The sequence below is a fragment of the Hoplias malabaricus genome, chromosome 14, assembly GCF_029633855.1.
Source record: "Hoplias malabaricus isolate fHopMal1 chromosome 14, fHopMal1.hap1, whole genome shotgun sequence".
Lineage (NCBI taxonomy): Eukaryota > Metazoa > Chordata > Actinopteri > Characiformes > Erythrinidae > Hoplias > Hoplias malabaricus.
Window position 1 is genome coordinate 12,602,451 of NC_089813.1, and position 19,823 is coordinate 12,622,273.

General features: G+C 38.6%; 1 protein-coding gene across 2 annotated transcripts in view; it reads right to left on the minus strand.

Moving 5' to 3' along the window:
- The window catches only part of mib2 (MIB E3 ubiquitin protein ligase 2), a 72,527-nt gene that overhangs the window by 13,399 nt on the left and 39,305 nt on the right, over positions 1-19,823 (minus strand). For both annotated transcript variants that reach the window (XM_066643390.1, XM_066643389.1), the window contains exons 4-13: positions 18,905-19,011; positions 17,195-17,389; positions 16,802-16,944; positions 15,644-15,751; positions 14,617-14,721; positions 13,305-13,467; positions 12,633-12,766; positions 11,409-11,557; positions 8,806-8,962; positions 4,476-4,630 (exon numbers count right to left, since the gene is read on the minus strand). In XM_066643390.1, coding sequence (XP_066499487.1) covers positions 4,476-4,630; positions 8,806-8,962; positions 11,409-11,557; positions 12,633-12,766; positions 13,305-13,467; positions 14,617-14,721; positions 15,644-15,751; positions 16,802-16,944; positions 17,195-17,389; positions 18,905-19,011 — 1,416 coding nt within the window. The remainder of the gene's footprint in view (positions 1-4,475; positions 4,631-8,805; positions 8,963-11,408; positions 11,558-12,632; positions 12,767-13,304; positions 13,468-14,616; positions 14,722-15,643; positions 15,752-16,801; positions 16,945-17,194; positions 17,390-18,904; positions 19,012-19,823) is intronic.

Here is a 19,823-nt window from a genome sequence, read left to right on the forward strand (position 1 = left end):
ACACGATTATGCAACTTGGGCATGTTTTAGCTAAAGAAAAGAAATGAGGAGTGTTTTCTTCCAAGCACAAAGAACTATCTAGTCACGTTGCATTAGTGGCAGCTAGAAACTAAGCACTTGTAGGCTTCACGTTCTTTCAAATAACTAATCTGTTATTATTTTCAATGTATCATGCATATATTCGCCGCACTGATATTTCGTCCATACTTTACAGACCTCCTCCTAATCTGTGTCCTTCGTGGTCACGTACTGGCAGTGTTTTATCATGCAGCTATGCAAACACTCAGCTTTCTCTACATCTCCCTGTGTATTGGACTGCCCTCTGACCAGCCACAGAGATGAGATTCTCACAGCCACCCCTCCATCTAGCCCTTGCTTTTCCACTCCCTTTCCCACATGTCATAAGAGAAATGGGACTCCCCCCTGTTTTTCCATTTCCTCCCCAAAAACGAATAAATACCTTCCATGCAAAAACAAACAAATCACAGGTCCCCGGCCTGTTAAGCCGAAACAGCAGAAACCGAGAAGAATCTGCGGAACTGGTTTCGGAGCGAGACCAGTTTTCTGTGGGTACGTAAGAAACATAAATAAATGAATTGTAAAAAATACGGACAGACAAGCGGTGAGAAGGAAGGACCAAAAATACCGGCCTGAGAGGCACTTGTGAACGTTAAAACATATTTAAAAACTGTTAAAAACACAATACTACAAAAATAAATAAATAAAAGCGTGAGCATGTATTTATGAGAAAATACAGCTTAGCATTTTTGCTAATAACCCTCTCACTCTCTCTCTTTATGGTTGATGTAGAGGCGAATGACTGCCAGGGCAAAGCTGCTGAACTGCGGTATTGCACATATGACAGTTGCCAGAACAAATCTGCCATTTGTTTTATGATTCTTCTGGCCTGAGAGAGTTTCTCTCTTTCTCTCTACCTCTCTACCCACCCTCTGAGAACTCAGCATCGCTCTCCCCATACAAGGCAGAAGCTGTCACTGCAGGGTGCACCGAGTACAAGAAGCAGGGACAGCCTTGGTGAAGAGGCCATGTGTGTGTATGTGTGTTGAATGTGTGTGTTCCGCACCCTACAGTGAGAGCTTGCGGTCATAGAAGGTGGTAATCTGATGGAATAACCTGCCGCGGCCACTAATGAATGAGATATTGAAACCTGCTTATAAACCTCTTATAAACACGGTATTTATAATATACAAACCTGTTTCAGTACCAGGAGTCAGCCAGAATGGAGACTGTAATCATTCAGACAAGCTGACCCACCTCTATCTTCATAAGACCTTGATCAATCACTCCTGAAGGATTGTTATTGGGATCTCTGAAGGTCATTGTGTTATAGCAGTGCTTGTGAAAATTGCAGACACATATTTCAATACTGTGTTCCCTATGTGAGTGACACCCAGTAAATTCTCATCCTTCTCACATTAATTCTTTCTTCTTTTAATTCTTAGCTTTAGTTTCCTCTAGTCATAACTGTTGTCTAAATGATTCCTGGCAACCCAGGACTGTTAGGTCTGGGCCTAGTGATGGCAGAAACTTATAAAAATGTCATTCAACTATTCATTCATTCATTTATTATCTGTAAACCTTATCCAGTTCAGGGTCGCGGTGGGTCCAGAGCCTACCTGGAATCATTGGGCGCAAGGCGGGAATACACCCTGGAGGGGGCGCCAGTCCTTCACAGGGCATCATTCAACTATTGATTTATATAATTAAAGCCATATCAAGGCATGTGTATACCCACATATTGCCGGTCGCTTGTTGACCACAGGCAGCTGCATATATAATGTTGTGTACATTCCAGGACATCCCCAGGCTGCACTGTCAAATTTCAGACATTAAATTACAAAAGGAAAAAAAAAAGTCTCAAACGTGTATAGATATGTCCCAGCTGTGAAGCAGACCATTTCAAACAGCCTTCAGGCAAGATGTAGTCACAGGACAAGGCATCAGGCTAGGCAGCCCCAACCTCTGATGGTACAGTTACCATCTGATGTAACATTCAGTCAGTTTTTTTTTAAATAAATAGATTATTTTTAAGGCAAAGATGTTACATTTTTTTTTTACAGAAAAGTACCAATATGCTATTAATTTATTTAATAAATGTCTTCACTTTTACACTGTTTCAGTGCCTGAGGCTATTGAATAATTACTAAACAAAAAACATAAAGCAAAGGAACCCCACCCAACCCAACCCTCATTCATACTGTTTACTCTCAACAGTTTACAGCTGTTAAGTACCCATTTTGTTTTCCTAAATAAGAGGTAATCGGATACTGGTAGTAAACCCGTATTTGAACAATCTAGCCACGGTGGAAGAAAGCTGTCTTATTTGCCATCTCTGTTACAGACTATAATATCACAATGTGTTACTAAAGCTGGATATTTGTGAACATATGACAATTCAAGTGGTTGTTAGGAAGCTAAAAGAGCAAGTGGCCACTCAGGCCACAGGCTGTAGATTTTAGTAAACAAAATGTGAGATATTGCACCCAGGAGCACTGACAATCAAGAAATGTCCACCCCTGATCTATGCTGGGCTTTATATACATGAGTTATAATGCACATGATGTATTTTCCAAGGTCTAGGCTATATCTGGGAATGACAGTAATGTGTGTGCGTGTCTGTGTGTGAGCGTATGTGACTCTGACAGTATTTGCTTTTCATTGCCATGGTGATTTAATTTAACTGTGCCAATGTGATGAAAGAATCTGGGTCAAAAACCTCACAGAAGTGGGAAAAATGTGAAGAAATGTGTGGGGAACTGAAACGAGCATCTGGAGGGGCTAGAGAGATGGGATGCGTCCCAAATGACACTCTTGCCCTGTGACTCCAGCATTACTTGTAGCAGTCTCAGACAGTTAATTAACTGGGGCTTTTTGGTCGACTAAAATACAGACATCTCCAGAGGCGTCTATGCTCGGAAAAAACCCATATCAACAACTTTAAAGCATTGCATTCCGTCCCTTGAAATCCACTAATTTAAGTTTTTAATGGATTCATGTGCCAACAATATTTCAACAGAATTTTTTTAATACTTCTCATTATCTCTAGAATTAAACAGGCCCCCTTTTTTACTGTATCTTTAAGGGTGGTGTATGTAAAATGTCAAAGACCACTGTTTATGGGCAGTATATACAAGCTATTCATTTTTTTACTGATGTATTAATCAGATTATACAACAGATATTCCATATGCCTAAGGAAGAGGAAATTTAGCTTTTATTATATACAAAGAAAATGGGACTCCCAACAAATGAGCAAAACCTGGCACAGCAGCAAACTGTCGCCATTTACTAAGAGACTAAATACAGACCCCTGCAGATGGTTTTCAGTCCATTTTTCCAAAAAAAATAAAAAAAAGGAAGCTGTTATGAAGGATGGTTGTTTATGTAAGTGTGGTCTCAATCATGATTAATTCAAAACAAAAGGTGTTTTTCCCCCCATATATAACCTGCATGGAGTAATTATATAATAGGGCGAGACAGTCTGTTACAAAACGCCAGTCATTGTGTGGGACTGCCTAGAATGAACTGCTGAATCATTGTGGAAACCAAGTTGGAAAGGGAGGAGAACCTTGCGAAACAAACGAGATGAGAGTCACACACAGCCACCCGCAAGTATATACTCACTAGCTCAGCGAGAAATTTATCAAGAGAACATGGTATCTAATCACCAGGAAAACAAGGGCTACTCTCCTACTCATCAACAAGGAAAAGAAAAAAAGAAAAACAAAAAGGCTACAGCTACAGGAAATGGGGCACATTTTTCCATAGTAAATGGAGTCACTGTTGTTTTAGAAAAACTAATATACACTTGCCCTTAGGAACACTACGTTTATACATTTATACTGCTAAAAATATCCTGCAATATTAGATCAGTGTCAGAGTGAATTGTGTGCTTTCACTAAAATGGCCTCACAGCATAAAACAAGGGAACATAAAGTCAAAAGTTTCCGAGGCTTGTAGCATACTCTATATCACAATTTACAGAAATATAACCTCAGATTATTTCCTTAGCTTGAGAGAAAAAAAAACACCCATCTGTTTGTATATGCACATTTTCCCTCTGAGCATCTGGCCTAGCTTTAGGTTATGCACAAAGCTTCTATGACACTCATGAGCTCGACTGACACACTTTTCTCCTAATGGCAAATCTGGGTTAAATAACTACTGCTCTCTTACAGCCCTCCACAGGGTTGTGTGAAAACTCAGAACTCAAAATCAAAAAGTGCTACACCGTGTTAATAATAGGAACTGTAACAATTCACCTCCAACATACTTAATGTTTGGTTGATTAAGCTTTTAGGAATGCCTTTCCATTAATCCATTATCAATTTTCTTTCCTCATTTTCTCACTTTCTCATCAAGCATTAAATGCATTCTCTAGACTAGAATCTCCAACGCATGTACCATTAGCAATCAAAGCGTTCAGGGTACGTTTATGACCACATGACCACTCACAGTTTGTTGCCCTTCAGGGCGGCGTGGTGCAGCAAATTGAAGCCTCGGTTGTTCTGCTGGGTAAAGTCGATGTTGGGCACCACAGTCAGGATTTCTATGATGCTCCTAAAGTCCTTAGCGATGGCGTCATGCAGTGGTGTATCCCCATAGGAGTCCTAAGGATCAAAGACAAAGTTAATCCAAACAAATCACCAAATGAACAAAATTTGGTGAATTTGTTTATTAGAATTATTTATAAATAATGCCTTTTTACATTACATTTCTGTTTTAGCTATCAACTGGGGACGTTTTTTTTAAGACTAAACATTTAATAGTGCTTATGCGATGAATTGAAAATGTTTGTTTTCTACTTATTTATGTGACTGGAAAAAAAGTTTAGCAGATCAGTGCAAAAATACGGAACAGAAACTTTAAATATCTGCAATTCTGAAATACACATCACAGGATACTGTATTGTACTCTACTATGTTTAGGGATGTGAAAAACATTGTCAATTACTTAAATAATCAAAGGAAACCAAAATACAGAAATCACAATTCAAGTTCAGCTAATCCTCCACATGCAAATGATTTCCATTTAGAGAGAACGTTCCCAAGTCCAAAAAAACAAGCCTACAGCATATAACACCGTACAGTAATAAACACTGGACAGGTTTTAAGCGAAGATCTGACTGGAGAAGGAGGAGTTGGTGGTGGGAGATGGGTCCTAAGCAACAGGAGACGGAGGGCAAGATGCACCACCTAATGTCAATGGCAAAGGCTCAAGTTCATGAAGAGGCCTCCACAGCTCAACTGATGTTAGATAGATCCAGAACAATGAGAAAAGTCAGAAATCATTCACTGAGGACAAGAGCACATTTAAGAGGACGAGTCCATATCATTATCCACTGCTGTACCAGTTAGTTTTATCACAGTGACTCATCTGATTTGTGTGTTTATTTTTCAATAATGAAACCATTCATGTATGATTCATGAATGAATAATTCATTTATAAATGCACCCCTCTGTGTGTTATTTACTGTTTTTGCAACACCAGCGCTGTCACCTGAAAATATCAGCCTACGGCCCAACATCAATATTTTTTTCCTTTCCTTGCACTGAGGTGAAATGATTAACTGTTTATTGACCCATAAGAATACTCAAATATCATAATCAGTTCAAAATGCACGTCCCTAACAAGTATAGTTTTATTTTTAGCCACATCATTGAGCTTAACAGCATCAAACTATACCTGTAGACATCTTCTGTCTGCATGCATGGACTGAGAGAGAGCGAGAGCTAGGACATCCATTTGTTAAAAAGCCCAGTGTGCACTTCTCCCATGGCACCATACCAGAGGGCTCCAGTGTTCCACACCCGAGTCTTTTGGCAGAATCAGCTTTTCAAGGCTGCTAGCTGCTGGAAATTAAACACCATTGGCTATCTGGCAATGGACTCTCTCTCTCTGGCTCATCAGGATGATTACACACACATTCACTTTGTCTTGCGGTAACAGTTCGTCTTGGTATGCCTGCGGCACGGTCCACTTATCTACACATGTGAACCAGCTTCAGTTCATCCATTTTTTCTGTGGTTTATGAAAGCCACCTCCATTGATTTTTGCTATGGAAACTACTTGTACTAGCTAGTCATGTCCCAGGGCTTTTTTTTTTCTCAGCGCTGCGGTGCAGGTCAAGAGCATGTGTGTCTAATGTTAACATTAATAGAGAGGCAATGCAAATGTATGTTGTCTGGAGGCAGATGAGTGAATAGACTGCTGAATCATATTGATGCGTGCAGCTGCATCGCCCACAGCAATGTTCACCCTACTGACCCAGCAAACACAGGCTGTGTTACCCTGCACGTGTGTGTGTCTTTGTGCCACACACCTGTGTTTATACACTCAAATGTACAGTACAAATGGCAAATCTGGATTAATTTGGCTAAATCTTTATATTTTATTAATTGTTAATTTATACTATGTGAGTTTTACATTTATATTTTTGACATTTGGCAGAAGCTTTTATCCAGAGAGACTTTTCATTTTTATTATTTTATTTCATTATTACAGATTTAGTTAGATTTAGAATCACTTTATTGGACACTGTGCTTGCACACAGAGGAAATTGTTCTCCACATTTAACCCAATCCGTGCAGTGAAACACACATTTACACACAGACAACTGTGAACACTAGGGGGCAGTGAGCACATGCCTGGAGCGGAGGGCAGTTGAATGTAGCATTATGTAAAGGCTCATTTCTGTGCTTGCCCACATTAGCGGTGCTGTTGGCATCAAAAAATAGACACTGAACAATAACTAACATACAATAACAGCATTCACTACATACTAAGCAAACCTTCCATTGTGATGCAATAAATCTAAATCAAAAAGTACTTGAAGAGTATGTTTATTACAAAATTTACAAAAAAGGGCAAAGTATCAAGGCAATAAGTACAAGTATCACTTATATCGCTAATAAAATAACAACAACTGGTAGCTATTATTCAGTGCCTGATTTGGCTAATCAATCCTTCATTATCTTAAATAAGTGGAAGCTTCAAAGAAAAATCGCAAAGTTAACTTTGTTTTTCTAGATCACAAGATATCAGCCAGATGTCCCCTCTTAAATATATTTGCATTTGCATTTATCCCAGTAATAAATATGGTGATTTTACAGGCATAAACACAGACATTGCCAAGATAAGCAGTTTTAAGTACGCTTTAGTGCCTAAGAATTTTGCCCAGTACTGTGTGTATATGTATGTATTTATGTTTTTGTGTGTGTCTGTGTGTGTATTTGAAGATTCCTCCAGGGAGCCTTTCCGCTCCAGCTGAGCTCCCACAGCTCAAGTGGAAAATGTGGAGTACAGGGCCCGAACAGAGCAGTCTAGCAGTGTGTCCCGTCCAGCACTGAGCTACTGCACTACCATAAGGCTCTTCTCCAGCAAAGACCCAAAGCACAATCAGACAACGGTCTAATGGCTCTTAATGAAGTTAGAGCTCTCTCCTCAAGCCAGAGAGCCGCAGAGATCACAAGCTGTGTGTGTGAAAATGATATTAAGGTGCCAGGCCAGTGTGACTATGGGTGGTAGAGAACTAAGAAGTACTGTGTTACGACAGCTCTGTTTAGATTGTTGGTTGTGACTAATGCTAGTGTGACTTAACACACACCAGAGTGTCATTTGAGGGACATTGAATTTGTGTGTGTCAGTGTGACGGGGGTGTGTATGGGTAACTGTTGCAGATGCTAGTGTTCAAACAATGTAACCATTATTAAAATATTTGCTCAGTTTGTGGGTTATAGGAAATCAGGGAGAAAATGTAGCCAATACAATAAAATTTGTTTTTCTGTGGTCCACACCAGACCAGCTGCTCACCCTCCATCTACTGCTGCCAGCCTCTAACATCAATTACACTGAAGTAGAAACTGACTCGGTTTAGCGACACTCAGACTGATGCTTCCAGCACTATTCTTGTTGCCCCAGATTGATGACCCTATCACTTATTATGATTATTGGTATTATTATTGTTATCATTACTTTCATTATTTTTATTATTATTGCTTTAATCCCGATACTTCCAGTACACTTACATTAATACTCTAATACCTACACTGTAGCATAATGACAGACTTAACTGGTGAAACTGTCAATTTCTATCAGTAGTTTGATCAGAGGAGGATGGGTCCACTTTGTTAGTCTTAGCTCCTCCCAAGGTTTTATTCCTTGCCACTGTTGCCTTCGGCTTGCTCGCGTTGGGATTTTCTGATCTGCTTTGTGACCTCAGTTATAAAAAACGCAATATGAATACATTTTGATTAATTGATAGGTCCTTCTTTGTAATTGATTTTGGTTCCAGTGGGGACAGAAAATCTAAACTCTCAATTGATCATTGGTAAACTTCATTCATTCATTCATTCATTATCTGTAATCGCTTATCCAGTTCAGGGTCGTGGTGGGTCCGGACCCTACCTGGAATCATTAGGCACAAAGTGGAAACACATCCTGGATGGGGCAACAGTCCTTCGTAGGGCGACACACACTCACACCTACGGACACTTTGGAATCACCAATCCACCTACCAACATGAGTTTTTGGACTGTGGAAGGAAACCCGGAGGAAACCCACACGGACACAGGGAGAACACACCAAACTCCTCACAGACAGTCACCCGGAGCAGGGCTTGAACCCACAACCTCCAGGTCCCTGGAGCTGTGTGACTGCGACACTACCTGCTTTAATAAAGCTTCCAAATGTTATTTGTTTTGTAAGACATGTATTGAATGGAAGAGAGTTAAACTGCAGAAAATAAAACGAGGAAAAAAATGAAACATAAACTGACTTCACACACCTGCAGGTTAACATCGGCTGAATGCTCGGTCAGCACCCTCACTACATCGGTGAAACCCTTGTTGACTGCGATGTGGAGGGCAGTACACATGGAGTTGTTCAGCAGGTTGACATTTGCCCCTTTGCTCAGCAACAGACGCGCTATCTCCGCTTGGTTCCTGCAGCAACCACAAGGACACACACACACACACACACACACACACAATTAATTCTACAAAGCCCACAACTCATACGTAACAATATGATGGATGTACATGAATTAGATTTATTAAGTGAGAGTCTCAGCACTGACAGTGCCTATAGAATCATAGCAAGGCTTGAATGTAAAAATGCAAGATTAATTCAGTGGAGACATCTGTATTGTTACAATGGCAGTTTTGACAAGTAAAGACCTCAAAAGGTTGCAGTAAATGACATTTTGTCAGTTAATGTCTCCTGTCACTTCAATCACGACTATTAAAGGCTAAGCACCAGCTCTATGAAAGTGTCAAACAAATAAATACAGTGGAATTTGAGTTCCTAACTTGTGTTTATTGATAGTCAGAAAACATGTTATTTCTTACTAATTCAAGGAATAAGGTTTAAAAGACCATTGGTACCCCCCCCCCCTCCCCCAACAGTGTTCGGAAACTCTAATAAGCGTCTTGCCTGTGACGTAGATGGTGGACAACAACTCTAGAAGCTGCACTTAATTTAATGAAAAATGACGAAAAGGTGTGTTGTTTTTGGCTGCAATCATTCAATGTACAGTGGGCCATCTGTGCACAAATGGCCCAAAGATCCCAAAATATCCAGAAAATGGACTAAATTTGTCAACTTTAAACGGGCACTTTGGAAAGGACCATCCGCTCACTCCGTTATCTGTAGCTCATTTCACTGGTGCTTTTCCAACAATATGGGCATGTAAGGAACCAACGAAAGGCGTTCAAGAGCCTCTGTAACATGGGGGTAAACAGGGTAAGGACACTCACTTCGCCTGTTTTAGTTGGTGTTAGTTAACGTTAGCTTGACTTGCTAAACTCGGTGGCTCAGATTATACTCGGCTACGTAGCTGCATTACGGAGGTTTATAGTGTCGGATGAATTCGAGTTCGACTTCGATCACATTTACAAGAATAACGGTACCTCTAAATTTGAGTTTAGCTTATTGCTAGGCTATTGTCATGAATAATGTTGGTTATTTAGCTAGATACTGTCATAACAGTCAGTCATAACGGTGTTTTACCCCGGCATTGTTCAGCTGTTGTCCTCCAGTGACGTCACACGGGTGCGTTCAAGAATTTCCGTAGCTAGCTCTGGTTTCTCCGTCAATTTAATAAAATTGTCAGTTTTAAAGCAAATTAAGCTGCTATTTTCATTTTAATTCATACTTATATATGTCAGTAACTAAAATAATGTGAAATATTCATGGAGGTCCATTAAGTGGTGCTTAGCCTTTAAGAAGTTACCAGTACACTACATTAAAAAAAAAAGTCCTGATGCAGACTTCAGGTTAATAAAGGGTATAGGCTTCGAGCTTTATTTGAAGAGTTGATGCTTTCAAAATAAGTGTTCATTCCGAGTCCAGGCAGGACTGACCAGCCGAGAAAATCCAGTTTTTATACACTTTGTTGGGCAAGTAGGGGTCAAAACCTGGCTTCTCCTTGTCCTTCTTAAATATATCATACCCCTTGATTATTATTTCCATATCACCTGATTATTTATTAAGTGTTACGCCATTATCCACAGTGCTTCCATAATTTTCAAGCCACGGAGTACATCAATTCTACAAAAAACTATCTTTTTGTAAGGCCTCAGCCCTTCTGGCAGCTGCCCTATCCACTACTAAAGCAGCCTTTATCATTTAAAGAAGAAGTTAAAAACGATCGGTGTCTCAGGCCTCTGCCTTGGATCCAGCAGGTTCTTTGATAATAAGACTTTTGACTTTTTGTGAGAGCTTTTGTTTTAAAAAAAAAAAAAAAAAAAAAAGCGTACGTGTGATGTTTACCAGAATGCTGCTAGTTAACAATGGGCTTCTTCAGAGTAACTGATAAGTTTCTTAGGCCTCACAGAGCTCACAGACCCTCTCAGAGAGTACCAGCTTCACAATTTCACCATTATTCACTGTACTATGCTGAATTAAACACCTTTAATCTTCTAAGTGGAGCTATAGTATTTTTGTGGCTTTCCAGATGTTACAGCTTAACCATCATAAAGCTATCTTGGAGTTATTGACATTATCCCTTAATTCAATGATTAATACATGTTTAGTTCCATCAGTTTCTAATGGAGGGACAGAGAGCACGAGATGTAGTCTGTTTTTAGATGAGCTAAAAACCTCATTAATGGGAACACGGAGGTGTTTGAGCTCAGAACTACTCTTTCATGGAGAAGCTGTTCCCAAGGACACACTTACACCAATGACATTTTGAACACAAACCAAAAAAGTGAAATGGCTAGCAAAAGTATTAATTTGCCTACAAATTAAGTAAGCAAGGCAAATGAATGAGATACATAATGCGTGTCACTTGTAATATTGCCACAGTAAAGTGATTTGAGACTTTTTTTGTAAAAATCACAAATGTTCATAATAAATTCCAGTGGAAGATTAGTGTTGAATATTTACCCGAACGCTGTGTAGTGAAGCGCTGCGTCTCCATCCTCATCCTTGGCTTCTATGCTGCTGTTGGCTTGAAGCAGCACCTTCACCACTTCCATATGGCCCTGGTGTGCAGCCACCTGCAGGGCTGTCTTTCCCTGGTTCTTTATGTCCACCTGCAAAGTCATAAAACAGTCAGTCTCTCAGTATATGAAGGTTATTGCTTTCACATACTAAGTGAGCTTCCTACACAAACATTAAACAAATGACTGTTCAGAATAATTAATTTTCATGACTATGCAATTTAGGCTAAGACTGGACCACACTGAGATTTAAATTGTATAATCCCATTTTTGTGAACAGTTACATAAGCAATGCTACTTCTGTACCTTATTTAGATTACTGCCTGCTGACACTCTGGATTGGATTGGAGTAATACCAGTCTTGTCATTTCTAACATTTAAAAGCAGTAATATTTCATACACATCGACAATTCAAATGATTCATTTATCAGCCAAATATTCAAATGCATCTCACTGACTAAAATGTTTCCTTAAGTTTTTCCTTAGGACTGCTTCTCCACCTAATAATTTTAATATTGTATTCATTAAAAAAATAAGTATTGTCTTATTTCTCCAAAACCTAAAGAACGAACCATAGGGATATCATTGTAGGAACCTCTAGACATAAATGATAAAAGCATGTGTTCCCTGCTGCAAGATTTCTGAAATGTAGATGACTACAATGAAACAAATCAATGTTACATTTTTCTTATGTATACGTTAATCCTGAGACGATTCAAACCCAAAAGGCTAAAGTTAGCGTGTTGTGAAAGTGTGAAAATGTGTTGATGAAAGTGAGAAAATCCATGTGCTCTTTTTTCAGTGCAAAATTTCAGAATTAGGAGGATGTTGAGTAACTCACACTGATTAAAAATAGGACATTTCAAGGAATAGACTGAGAATAGATCTTCCTCAGAATATTTACATTCAGGCGTTTGGCAGACACTCTTATCCAGAGTCATTTACGACTTTAACATGTTCCAAAGTTGGCAAATGTAGGGAGTTGTAGTGAGGAGGAAACCGGAGCACAAAGAAGAAACCAATGCCAACACACTTGAGTAATGAATCCCATGATAATCTGGGATAAATCTGTGTTAAGTGTAAATGCTTTGTAACATCGGCTTCAGAACTTGTGGTTTGCTCAAAGCAGGCGAGGAAACGTGTCTGCTTTAACATTATGGTCACCCACCTTGTCGGGATGTTTCTGCAGTAATTCGCGGACTTTAGCTGCGCTGCCGTGTGCAGCCTCGATAACAAGGCGCCCAGGGTTATCCTGCTCCGTGGACTGAGACAGCAGCTTCTCCAGGACAGAAATGACCGTACCTGCACAGGAAAGGGGCAAGGTGGAAGGAAGGGAGGGAGACAAAGAGGGAATAAAAAAAAAAGACAGGCGAGTTAATCACATTCAGCATTTCCTTTCTCGCGGCTCGAAAGCTGAACCGACAGAGCGGACCAGCAGAATGAGTCAAAATGTCACCATGTACAAGTGGCACACATTACACAAATGCTCTTTGCACACCCCGCACTGTGAGGGAGAGAGAAAGACTGAGTCTGCTTGACACTGAGACACAACATGCTGCTGAAAAGTTACAATGAGTACACAAATGAGTAGACAAATGAAATCCAGGACATGGAAGAATAGGTAAATGCATAAATATTGCTTTCAGTTAGAACAATCGGTGAATATATGAAGAGAGAAATGATTAGTTCACATTATATCATTCAGTGGACAGTAAAGGGATAAATGGCAAAAAAACAAAAACAAAGAAGGAATGAGAGTCATAATGCAAACCAAATAATTTTACATGCTGAAAAACACAGGCATGTTCATAGCATTTAACTGCTTCTTGCAAGGTCTTACTTCCTGATTCGCTGGGATTCTCTGCTGTCATTAGATTTGCGTCCACTTCGCCCGGCTGGGCAGACAGACAGGCAGGGTTGAAGGTCCAGGTTTGTCCTCCGAAAGCCACGCGTAGGTCACCATCCGCATACACCTTCAACACCTTGCCAACCTGCCCCAGAGCCTGATAACACACCCCGCACAAACAGTGTTATCTTGATGAATGGGGAACAACCCAGCTCCATTTCATCTCCCAGTCCTTAGTAAAATATTTGCCGTCTTTTCTACTAGAGCTTTTAATTATTTATATCAACACCGTTACAAAGCTAATCTTAGTCAAGTGTCTAAAACAGTTAAGGCAATCTGCGCAAAAGTGACTCTGGGCCAATTTAGATCAGAGGGCTTTTCTCCATGTTTCATAACTGTTACGTGCCTAATGCTACACATTCTATGTAGGAACAATATATAGCACTAGAGTAACCTTCAACAGCACATGACGCGCACGATAAGACGTTATACACTATAAAACATACATTAAATAAATCAATACATCAATACAGAATGTTTGCCAATAGTTCACCACGTCAAAAAGCTTTCTCTTTTCCAGAGAGTACAGGAAATACAAGATTAATAACTTATTTATAGTGAAATAAGCAGGATTATTCTTAACAGTTCAGAGCCTGTTAAGTCGACAGTAGGCACAATGTCAATCTTATCTTAAGACTAACAAATTTCTGTTTTAAACCTCGTTATCATAAAGTTTTCATTCATTTATTCATTCATTCATTCATTGTCTTTAACCACTTATCTACTTAAGGGTCACAAGCATTCATAAACTTTCCATGTCATAAATAATATCACAAAATAAGCCATGGGATTTTAACTTTTTTTTTTTTTTAAAAAGTTATGTTTATAATGGAGCCATGGGAACCTACTAACTCCTTCCATGGTGTCAGCACTTAAAGCCATGGTAGACATGAGATCAGCTTCCTGACGTTTCATATTTACAGACTTCAATTAATTTCTTCTGTCTAATACAATCATACATTTCCAGTTGATAGCAATATAAATATTAACTGAGAAAAGAACATGATTTATTTTGGCTTAGCACACACTGATTATGTAAAACAAGCTTTGCCACAACATCTGGAGAACAGAAACCTCTTGTATTTCAAATGTGTGAAATGTACCAATCAACAGAGTTTCTTTACTTTGATTAAGAAGTGTTTAATTATGATTCCTGTGAAAGTGCTACTAAGAGGTGTAGTGTGCTACTCAGTGTGTTGCACCATTAACAAATCATTTACGTATGTGTCAGGCTTGAGGAACGTACAGATGCCATGCTGTCTGTCCACTCTCCATGGCCAGCTTGTAGTCTCTTCACATTCTCAATATCGTCCAGGACCCTCACCAACTCACCTACTGCAAAAGTATTCACCTGGAGGGAGAGAGAGAGAGAGAGAGAGAGAGAGAGATGATATAAATGGATGAATAAATGAAGAAAGAAAGATAGCGTGAGAGAGCATTAACAGACAAGACAGGGCATCTAGAGGTAAGGCACTATTCTGGGACTGAGTAACTTCTTCAAATACCAATCAGCCAGGGATAGCTGAGGATTTACCTAATCACAAACACAGAGTGCACTGACACATGTATGTGTTACAAAACTCATTCATTACAATCAGACACTAACACACATTGCCATCTGAGTCATGTTTATGGATTTAAAAATGGTCTTCCCCACAATGGGCATTAAAAGAGAGGGTCAGTTTGGCCTTTGTGTAATAAGACCTGCGATGTACATATGTAGATTACACAAATGCGTCAGCGTCCATTGTTTAGATGTTATTATCAAATTAATGTACCTGTAATAATATTTAGATTACACAAATCTATCCATATTGATAATCAGGCTAATAATAAAACAGTGAAAAGGCTAGATATATTTGCAAAATTAATTGTTTAGCTGTTATTGCTAAATGTTGCATACTGCAGTTGTGTCTTGTACTGCTTTACACAGACTATTAATAGATTCCTGTTGTTGGCTTTAAGCCTACACAAACCATGAGTACTGTAATATGAAGATTGTACAAGGAACAAAATAGCTCATCCAGTTACGGTGGGTTAAAATATGACAAATCAGACTTGCTTCAATTTAATTGAAGTGAGAGGTTTAAAATTAGACCAGAGTGTTATTTAATAACCTTTTTATGTAATGGAGAACTCGCACAGCTGTAAAACACATACAGTGTAACCCAGCCATTCCCACTCTACGCCTTCCCCTTTTGGTGTTCCCCTCAGTTATCCATCATGAGCTGCCTTTACTGTGCTGAGATCCCACTGGACCTGGCTCTACTTACCTTAGTCAGCGCACCAGGGTGGAAAGTCCAGCGTATATTGTTACTGTACTGGACTCTTACATCCCCTCGGTCTGTTATCCTATGCACTGTCCCGATTCTGCAGATGTACTACAGACAGGAAAAAACCCAACATTTAAAAAAAAATAACATTAATACAAGCTGCTAACTGAGTTCAGTGAGTTTCTATTAGTTTTACACTTCTTTCACAACTGTGCAGTGCTTAGAAATAAGGTGCAAACCATTAAATGTTTGTCAACAGAAAGGTTCTAAACGTTAAAAGTTTAGAAAAAAAAAAACCTCTTGCATTATTCAAAACTTGAATAAATAACTGGTTTAAAACAATACATTAAAGAAGGACTGCCCAGTGCCATTTCTGGAGATCTACACTTCTGCACAGTTTGGGTCCAACTCTAAATCTACCAAATCTAATACAGTTAAATCAAATCCTTTAAGAGCATCTGAATATTAGAGCCATGTGTGTCTTCCCAGAGAGGTAGCGTTCCAGGACTGGACTCAGGCACCCTTGCTTTGAATTCCATTTGAATTAGTGTTGTCTACAGCCCTGTTTCAACTGGACTGGTTTATCAGTGGCTCTCTGTAACACAATGTTTCCATGTGCCTTCAGTGTACAACAATAAAATGATTTAAGAACAAAAAAGAGTTTCTACTGATTGTATTTTCTGTAAATCTAGATGTTAGAGTCACATGTGGTAATATGGTTTACAATAATTAGAAATGGTAAATTTAAGGTAATAATTTACTAAAAGGTTATGATCTTTCTCTCTCCCAGAGTGTGGCGATACATTTCTAAGATCCTGACCGAGGAAATAGTGGAGAGGCTATTTCACAGCATCTATTGTGTATTTTGGGAATCCACACAAGCATTAAAAGGCAAGATAGTGCATGTCTGGAATGGTACTAAAATGATCAGATTGATATGAGGTTTTGTAACAGCCAGTAGATTTAATTTCTGAAGGGACAAAATGACAGAAAAATGGCAACATGTTTACATTACCCTATATATATTTTATCCTATATAAAATAATAAGGCATAATACAGATGGGGATTTTAGTAACTATCACATTGTACACTTTTATTTGGAAATTTTTATGTTTTTAAATAAAAATGTAAAAGCACTACATTTTGTGGTCCCTTACCTCTGCCATTTTAGGGTTCCACCCTCCGTGACCCTCCTGCATTTGCCTAAGGATGTCCACTTCCAGCAGACATTTGACCTTATCTCCTTGCTGGAATGTGTGACCATCAGCACTTTCCTGCCTCTGCAGTTCTGCGTGTTCACCTGAACACAAATGAATAGCACATTTAGACTGCCAAGTGCAAATAAAAGTAAATGCTTCCACTAAAGCAAGATGATCGATCTCGCCTGAGGTAAATGAAAACCTGTGTAAATGACATTTTCACCCTAATTTTCTTTAAAGATTTTTCAGTCTTCATTGGTACTTTAACCTTCAATGTTAGGACACCAACTAAATCCTTGAAAAGAGATTATAGTCTGCTCCAATTGTTCTTCATTATTTTCTTATTCTTACCTAGCTTGGGGAGGTGCTCCTTGTAATAGTATCCTCCTTGCCCATCAGACACGTATTTGAGGTCTACCTTTCCCTTGTGACCCATTCTGTAGACGTTGGTGGTCCCATTTGACCAAGTGACGCTAGCCACACTGCGGCCCGATTCCTGGTCCCAACCTCGAATATCTACCACCTTCCCAATCTTCCCTTCTCCTCCTGATCATGGACAACACAGATGCAAATGCAGAACCGGGCAGGGAACTCAGCATAAGATTAGACATGAAGAACAAACTGTTTGAGAACATTTTAATTTGGCCTTGAAATTCGGGATGTATATGTAGAGGTGGACAATAATTCAAAATCAATATATACCACAATATAAAAGGGCATCATTTTAAAACATTTTCAATTTTACAATATACATTTACAGCATCTGGCACTGCCATCAGTTTATTGCACTCCAATTTAAAGTCAGTTTAATAATATTAATATTTACAAAGAGATTTATATTTGATGTTATTGTAATGTTTCTTGTATCCAACAATATTAAGTAATATATCGTGATATAAATTTTGTCCATACTGTCCAGCCCTATATATAAGTGTGTGTGAGTGTGAGAGAGATTATTCAATAAGCAAGCTATTAAAAAAACACACTTTAAACATGGAAACATAGGCACAAAAATAATACTCAAAATCCATCATAAAAAAATTTAAATACTACCTCTATGAACTACCCCTACTTCCTAAGTCCATAAGCACAACATGTATAGAAAACTACGAGCTAACTAGAAAATCACAACATTACAGTTAGATACTGATGCACAGTAAATAAACAAGCAAGATCATAAGACAAGGAATATTCTGTTCTATGAAACAGTGAGAAAAACAAATGACAAGGAGAAAGAAGCACTGTTTCGTCACACACTGAAAGATCAATTATCACCAACAGCCCCCAAGAAGAAAAGAACAGAAAAACAGCATGGACATTTTGACTCATTCAGCATCAAAGACATTACTCAGGGTGAAATGATTTAAAAAGACCACTTCAAAAGACAAAGTGCAGAGGCTTCTAGCTCAAATGATGTCTAAAAACATGTAAAATGGCAGATACAAAGTTCTCTTGGCTGAGGCTGGCAACACAATATCTCAACCGGAGGAAAAAATAATGTGACACCATTTTGTATTTTTATGCCTCAGAAAATATGCAAGATTTTCTAACAGTACATAAGCAACAAGCAGGGAACTATATCGAGCTATTTCCACTTAAAGAGACATAATGTCAGGGGACAAACTTTCATTTTACTGTGGTTTACTAAGGGCTGAATTTAGATACCCTTTAACCTTCACTGTGGCACCAAAAGCAAATGGCTGTTAGAAGTACATAGTTTGAGTTCCCCTGACATGGGGACGTGCCCTTTTTTTGTTATTTTTGGGGTGGGGGAATACATCTGTTGCACAGACGCCACCAGTTACTTCAAAGGCTAATTAGGAGTCCCGGCCCCAACCACAAGAAAACACACTCAAACCTTGAGCTGGCTTTGAATGTAATGAGACAGAGCTATATACCAATCAATCTACTTCATCAGTGTTACGCCATTATGTTTATCCTCTCAGATGGAATGGGATAAATTGAAAATACAGTATGGGACCATGAAAAAGAACTTCTACTTAAATGTGTAGAGTAAATGAGTTAATGTGCACCCAGTGGTTCATGACACCTCCAACCTACCGTCTTGATTTCCCCAATCCCAGTCGGGTCCACGCACGACCTTCACTCCCTGGAAGATTCCTTTAAGGATGATCCGCGAGAGGTTCTGCCTTGGTGCCAAGCTCACTCTGAGTTCAGGAGAAGGATGTACATTTTACACACTGTGTATGGTTTAAAAAGCAAGCATTTATCAAACATATTCCTTATCATCTTTTTCACAATTACACACAACCAAATCCTTGGGAAAATTGGCCTGTAGAGGTTTGCACATTCTACTATAAGAAGAACAATACAATATGATTAACTTTTAAAAGTTAGTGATATTTATGTAGAATGTATGTGACAAACAAGATCATTTATAAATGAAATGCTTTGATCTTGTTTTTTTTAAATTGATTTGAGTATATAAGAAAGGGGTTTTATAACATGTTAAAATGTCTTTAAAACACTCGAATCATTTAAACTTTCACTGTTTTGTTTATTTTATACTTATATATTCTTTGCACATTCATTTCAACAGTCCACAAAACTCAAAATTGTGGATAATCAAAAAAAATGTATTTACATAAATACAATAATATTCTTTATCCTTCAGAATAAAATCTGTGCTTTAAAGACCTAATTTTATAAATATGTTGAGTAAAAAGACATTGTATGAGTAAATGACGTATGACTTGAGCCTATGAAGATATAAGCCATCATCTACGAAATTTTCTAGAAAACCATTTGTAAAAGCTGGGGTAGATGGTAGTATGTGGAAATGTCACTTCTCATAATGTGAGAAACAAAAGAACCAATATTTTAAAATAAAACACACATGTCAAGACATGAGTCCACTTCAGATTAGACCAAAGAGGAGAATAAGCAGCCATCATTAAAGAGGGAAATAAACAGAGAAATAAATAAACAGGGAAATAAACAAAATCAATGCAATGGAGAC